A 7,256-nucleotide genomic window follows, 5' to 3' on the forward strand; every position below is an offset into this window, starting at 1 on the left:
TTTGTTTAGCGTTTGTAATAATACTTTTATTCTGCCTTAGGGAATATTTTAGGAACTGTTTAACTATGAAATGTTAACGTAAGATATTGAGTGTACTTCTGTAATTATATGTTCATGTGTCTCATGGTTTTAAGATATAATTTACATAATGTGATAATTGTTGTAAGGGTGTTTTTGCAACTTGAATTGAAATGAAGATGAAAAATAAAATTATTAGTACTCACGGGTAAGGTCCACTTTAAAGGTAAAATCAACCTAAAAAAAACTGGAGAATAAAGCATCCAGCTCAGAAGATGATTCTTCTAGTGAAGAATCAGAAAGCAGTGGTAATGAAGATGTCTTCACTTCTAAAGCATCTTCAGCGTCACAATCGTTAAGAACCATCACTGAAGCCAAACTAAGGACTGTTAGGTCTAATAACTCATACACCCCAAACAAACCCAATCAGACGAAGACCTCTAGATCCTCCAGCGGTGACTCTTCTAGTGAAGAATCAGAAAGCTGTGAGGAAGAAGATAATGAAGATAGTGCTGGAGTTTTTAGAAAGACCTCCAGATCCTCCAACAGTGACTCTTCTAATGAAGAATCAGAAAGCGGTGAGGAATATGGTAATGCTAGTCTCCATTTCTAAAACATCTTCAGCAACACAATCGGCAAGAACCATCTCAGAAACCGAAGTAAAAACTGTTAGCTCTAATAACTCAATCAAACCCAAGCAGACTGTTTCACATCAAACAGTTCTTCACTCAACTGTCATAGACACTCGGAAACAACAGCAGGACAACCAGAAACGTCTCGCGGCACTGGAGCAACGTCAGAAAGAAACCGAACAGCAGAGGAAACTCATTCAAGGCGCTCTTTCTAAAGTGGTGAGTAGAGCTAGTCCATAAAAGTTTGAAGTATTTTAAGTGAGGTTGCACAATGAATAGGTGCAATATTGGTTATTGGTCATTTTTAGATATCTTTTAATTTAACAGTATTAGTCGGTTTTGCTTATTTAATTGTTCATGCTCATTTTTCATACTTTTTGCATTTTAGGTGACCTTTGTCATCATCTAATGCATGCATTTTGCATTTTTAAGTGTTTCATTTTTAATTTATTCTGATTAAATAGTATTGAATTTTAATATTGGCCATTTCTTATTTTATGCCATTCTTCATAAATTAATTATAAAGGAAAAAAGAAAAAATTCCTTCACAGTCCTATGTCTTGCAAAATTTATTAAAAAAAGTAAAAAAAAAAAAAAAATTTTGGTCAGGTTTTTTAAAATCAGGCTTGCAGTCATTTGTGTTGTGTAACAAGTTCTGAAACATTGCTAATAAATACACATTTTTAATTAGTAGTGTGCAGAATTTTTCACATTTTGTATGTTTTGATCATGATGTTCATTGATTTATAGTACATAAATGATTTATAAAATGATTATTGTCTTATCTGTAGTGACCTGAATTTTAATACCATTGCATCCATCATTTAAAGTCGTAATTCATTGAAAATGTAATTTGTCATAGTCTTTTAGAGTCATTTACTCTCAGAAGATCTTTTTCAGGACACAGTGAAAGCAAACAAAAGTAAACGCATTGTGTTTGATTCTGATGAAGAAGAGGATGAAACAACAAGCAGACCAGAAGAACAACCAACAAACTTGAAAAAAAGCCTCTTTGAGGACGATTCAGGATCCGATGAAGATCAACAAACATCCACTTTGAAAGAAAAGGCAAATATGGACCAAGATTGGATATGGAAGTTTATTTTCTTGAATTCTTTGATTTTTTTGTTCATGTTTCCATCATAATTCCACAGAAGAACAACAAGCCAGGTGGCAGCAAGCTGTTTGACAGTGAAGATGAGGACGATGGTGCTGAGGACGAACGGTTCCAGAGTAAGCCCCAGTTTGAGGGCAAAGCTGGACAGAAGGTTTGGATTGAGAGTCTCTTTCAGGATGGAGAGATTCCGAGTTTGTTTGATTTCTCATTCATTTGTTTTCATCTTTTTTTTTCAGCTCATGAAGCTGCAGGCTAGTTTCGGAACCGATTCAAGATTCCAGGTCGATTCTAGATTTCTGAAAAGTGACGATGAGTCTGAAGATCAAGGTCATTTATTACAAGTATGTTCTTGGGCTTGAATGTGTTTGAGAGAATTATTCACCTGTTTCAGTCTTTCAAATTTCAAATGCAGCAGCTCCAGAAAATGATGCAGACGAACAACTTCTTGAGGAGAAAAAGAAAAGTCTAGACATCCTCCAGAGCATTTTAAACTCCAGCATACAACCACAAAACACAAGAAAGGGCAAGACGTTCAAGTATGACTTCTTCAGATGTGCTTTCAGCACACAGTTTGTTCTTTTCACTTGTTTTTAAAGGTTTATGAACCTTGTTTGGGTTTGCAGAGATGTTTCGAGCCTGCATTACGACCTGACACAAGAAGAACATGCTGCTTTTGAGACCAAGACAGAGGAACCGAAGAAAGAGAGGTATTACATAAACTCATTTTTGGGTTTTAGTTAATATTGACTCACCGCGATGTTATTTAACATTTGCACTTTTGTACAGCAAAGCAGCGTAACGAAAGAAACGCAAAGAGGCTGAAAAACTCCCTGAAGTTTCTAAGGACATTTAATTTGACATCTCGGTGGATTTGAAGGAGGTCTTCGGGACATCTGAAGAAAACCAGTAAGAGAAGGAAATGGTTTCATGGGATAAAGAGGCAGAAGAGACTGAAGACATGGAGGTTTCCTTCACGTCTAATGTAGAAGCAAAATAAGACACTTCAGGTGGATTCAAGTTCTCCTTCTTTGGTGAGGACACAGCTGTAGAGACGACCACCAAGACAGGTGCACTGATCATTTATGTCATTTTTCATTGTAGGTAAATTATTGGGTATATCCTTGCACTTTAAAATTGGTTTTCGCCATTGGTTTCTCAAACTTTTTCATTCAGAACTGTTGTTTAGGTTTATTTATGCAGGTATTTTTTATCATAATGAGTTCTGAAATCACATTATACCACATATAACAGTTTTGTGTTAAAGTTTAAGTGTTTTTTTTTTTGCCCAATCAGACGAGTACAAAATAGAGACGTTAAAAGGAGCCAAGTTCTCTTGGCAAGTGGACCCTCGTTTCCAGGACAGCAGTTCAGACGAGGAAGGCAGGGACGAGATTGAGGAGGACCAATCCGCTTCCAGCAAAATCACAGAGTAATTATATTAGCATTTCAATTATAATGTATTTATTATGGGAACTCAGAACTCATGAGTTATGGTTGATGTGTGCCTAACTGGATGGTGAAATTGTGATGAAACGATGGGTTTGCTGAACCACAAGCAGTTCTGTCTTGGAAAGGTTGAGTTGAAGGTGATGGTCCTTCATCCAGCAAGAAATGTCTGTTAGACAAGCTGAGATGCGAGCAGGTATCGTCGGATCATCAGGATGGAATGAGAGGTAGAGTTGAGTGTCATCAACATAGCAGTGATATGAAAAGCCATTTTTCTGAATGACAGAACCTAATGATGCTATGTAGACAGAGAAGAGAAGTGGTCCAAGAACTGAGCCCTGAGGCACCCCAGTAGTTAGATGTTGCGACTTGGACACCTCACCTCTCCAAGATACTTTGAAGGACCTATCTGATAGGTAAGACTCAAACCACTGGCGTGCGGTTCCTGAGATGCCCTTTGCCAATAGGGTTGACAGGAGGATCTGGTGGTTAACCGTGTCAAAAGCAGCGGACAGATCCAGCAAGATAAGTATTGAAGATTTGGAATCCCCTCTTGCCAGTCTTAGGGCTTCAACAACTATGAGCAAGGCAATCTCGGTTGAATGTCCACTTCTGAAGCCAGATTGGTTGCTGTCCAGGAGGTTGTTCTGTGTGAGAAAGGCAGAGACTTGTTTGAACACAGCTCGTTCAAGTGTTTTTGCAATGAAAGGAAGAAGGGAAACCGGTCTGTAGTTCTCTAAAATAGATGGGTTAAGGGTGGGTTTCTTAAGTAGTGGGGTTATATGAGCCTGTCTAAATATTGAGGGAAAAACACCAGTGTGAAGGGATATGTTAATGATGTGAGTGAGTGCAGGTACAATTACAGGAGAAATGGCTTGAAGGAGATGAGATGGAATAGGATCAAGCAGACAAGTAGTAAGATGATTAGAAAGGATGAGTTTGGAGACTTCTGCCTCAGAGAGTGAAGAGAAGGATGAAAACGAGAGTATGTTTGCTGGTAAGATGTGCTTGACAGATTGTGGTGTGGAAAATTGTGCACTGATGTTTTTAATTTTATTAATGGAAAAACGTGGCAAAGTCGTCAGCTATTAGAGTTGATGCAAGAGGGGGAGGACAAAGGAGCGAGGAAAATGTTTTAAAGAGCATGCGAGAGTTAGACGAATTGTTATTATTCTGGGTTTCCTTAAGATGGCTCACAAAACCCGCTGATTAGTCAATACTGAATATACAAATGGAAAATCTGGGATACAAGATTTAGGTTTAAGATTAATATGTTTAGAAAATGTAAAATAAAGAAATATTTAAAGTGAAGTACAGTTAAAAACTAAGTTTTAAAAATGTTTACGAAAAAAAATTATTTCAGTTTTTCTACTTCAGAATTTAATTCAGTGTGTTACTGTTTCTTTGTAATTGTGAAATGTACTATACATTTTTGGTCAATTTCACAAATTGTTTCTACACCATTTTTTTTTCACTGTACAAATATTAAAGATCTTGCTCTCTTTCAAAGTCAGTAATCAAATAAACAGACACATGTTTTGCATATATCTATATACCAACAAAATCTTATTTAGATTACATTTTGATTGAAGATTCATTTATATTTTGTGCAGGGAACCGACAACATCAAAAAAGACGTTTTTCTTTTTCTATCAAGATGACGAACGGTTAAAAGGTGAGATCTAAACTCATGTTAACAAATTAAGACACTCACTAACATTTAAAAAAAATATCACACAACAAACCATAACAACAGCATATTACTCATGCCTGTGTTTGTGTGTGTGGTTAAATTCAAATGGGTTTCTATTATTAATTTATTTTTAATTCAGTGTAACTGCTGTGCTTTCAAACTCTCTATGTACAAATCTCTTTTCTTCAGAGGGGCCGGGAATGTTTTGTAGAAGTGTAAAACTACAAGACCAGAGGGGAAGCCTGGGAAGAGAAGAGGACGTCGCTCAGAGAGGTACCACTGATTCATATGGAAAAACGAATCATGTTAATTTCACTTCAATTAAAGATAAATGTTTCATTATTCCTCCAACATTAAAATGTGTTATGTAAATTTTAAATGCTAGAAGTATATGAAATGTAAATGCACTAATATTTTGTGCATATTATTAAAATGCATTTTATGCTCAGTCCCTTTGCTTGAAACAGATTGTGGATTCCTAGTTTAACATATTTCAAAATGGTTATATGACATTTGAAAGTACTGAAATTTGGTTTGCAGTTTTTATAACATGAATTACAGCCGTTTCCCCCCAACAGGAGTGTCGCAAGAAACACAGAGATGCCAAAAGACACGCCAGAGGCCTTCGCTGAAGACCTGAACAATTTAAAGTATTCAAAGACATTTTTTACAGAGAAGATGACAGGTTTTCAGAGACATCTTTGCATATTCTATTTAATAGCTATAATTTATTGTAAAAAACTGACCAAAGTGCTTTACAGAAGAAAAATTTATAAAAACACACACCGAAAACAAGCCAAATAAAAATATGAAAACCCATTAAAAAATTACCAAATAACAGTAATCAATACACTAAGGAAAACAGATAGGTTTTTAGCAGGGACTTAAAGACAGGCAGAGAGGAGGCCATTCTAATTTCTAAAGGCAGGGTATTCCAAAGCCGTGGCCCTGCCACCGCAAATGCACGCTCCCTTCTATGCTTCAGTCTAACATGTGGAACTACCAACAAAGCCTGGTCGCAAGATCTTAGGCTTCTAGAATTGAGTGTATAAATGAAGAAGTTCAGAGAGGTAGACAGGAGCTAAGTTATGTAACGATTTAAAAACAAAGAGTAGAATTTTGAAGTCTATTCTCTGATGAACCGGCAACCAGTGTACCACTAGAGGGTGGTGTGATAATACTTTCATGACTATTGCAGCAGGCTTCAGTGTTTGTTTTCATTTCTCACTCACTTTCTCCAAACTACAGGATCGGCCACAAAGTTGTGTTCTAGAAAACCTACTCTGTGCTTTTTATGTGTACACGTGCCGCACTAAAGATTGTTTAGTACATATGTTCTGCACAGAAGATCATGCAAATGTTACATCATGCAAATGTAAACGTTTTTTTGTAGTGATTTTTGCATCTAGTCTCTCAGGAAAGTTTGCACAGTGTCAACAGCTACAAAGGGAAAAAAACATGTCTGTATGTGCGAGCAAGATTGAGAAAACTCTTCAGCCTTGTCCTAGTGACCATTTTGTCTAATGATAGTGATATTTGACCCCTAGTGTTTACTCTTACCCTTATCTGCAGACTCAAGCAGTTTCCACCAACTAGTGCAAAAGGGTAACTGGAGTCTTTACTATTCCTTTACTCTTGTGTAAACTTCCAAAAAATGCTTAAAGATTTAATGTTATCCATGAAGGTTTTGATCACAGATATTTTTGTCATTTTAACTAATGTTCTTACATCGAAATGTGTCTCTAATATATGAAAGTTATAAGAATTTAGGTTCTAATTTGCATACAAGTACAAGTAAAAAAAATATACAGCTATATATTTAAGGTATAGTGACTGGTCATATTTTGCCATTTGGAATCACTTTTTTGCTTTATTGCAGTTCATGTAAATGAATGATTTGTATGAGCTGTAGCATGTCTTACAGTTAGAATTAATTTTTTTCAAGGTCACACAAGCTCAGGCAAGTTGGCACTGAACGTGTTTAATGTCAGTCTGTGCAAAGGCCAAGAATGAAACGTGCAATCACTCAAGGAGCTAAAATCTTGCGCTGTTATTTTTGTCCGCTGATGAAACCCTTAATAAATCTACAGGAACCATTTGGCTCTGCCCACCCTGTTGAAAAAAACAGCATATGCTGGTTAGGTATGTTTTGACGCTGGGATGCTGGTTTAAGCTGGTCCTTTGCTGGTTTAAGCTGGTCCTTTGCTGGTTTAAGCTGGTCCTTTGCTGGTTTATGCTGGTCCTTTGCTGGCAAAACATACCTAACCAGCATATGCTGGTTTTTTTCAACAGGGCAGTTAGCGTATTGTGTGTGTGTGTGTGAGATAGTAAACAGCTAAACACAATTACC

General features: G+C 36.6%; 1 protein-coding gene across 1 annotated transcript in view; it reads left to right on the forward strand.

Annotated features, from left to right (window-relative positions):
* nol8 (nucleolar protein 8) overlaps positions 1–5,781 on the forward strand; it is an 8,751-nt gene extending 2,970 nt beyond the window's left edge. The window contains 14 exon segments of the mRNA XM_016282652.1: positions 294–543; positions 626–869; positions 1,551–1,718; positions 1,805–1,918; positions 2,004–2,094; positions 2,180–2,303; positions 2,391–2,474; positions 2,554–2,834; positions 3,061–3,196; positions 4,827–4,888; positions 5,096–5,142; positions 5,144–5,179; positions 5,485–5,517; positions 5,520–5,781. Of these exon segments, the coding sequence (XP_016138138.1) occupies positions 294–543; positions 626–869; positions 1,551–1,718; positions 1,805–1,918; positions 2,004–2,094; positions 2,180–2,303; positions 2,391–2,474; positions 2,554–2,834; positions 3,061–3,196; positions 4,827–4,888; positions 5,096–5,142; positions 5,144–5,179; positions 5,485–5,517; positions 5,520–5,546 (1,697 nt within the window). The 3' untranslated portion in view covers positions 5,547–5,781.
* Positions 5,782–7,256: the final 1,475 nt, after the last annotated feature.

This window comes from Sinocyclocheilus grahami, unplaced genomic scaffold (assembly GCF_001515645.1).
Source record: "Sinocyclocheilus grahami isolate Dianchi unplaced genomic scaffold, SAMN03320097.WGS_v1.1 scaffold163.1, whole genome shotgun sequence".
In the NCBI taxonomy this organism is placed as follows: Eukaryota; Metazoa; Chordata; class Actinopteri; order Cypriniformes; family Cyprinidae; genus Sinocyclocheilus; species Sinocyclocheilus grahami.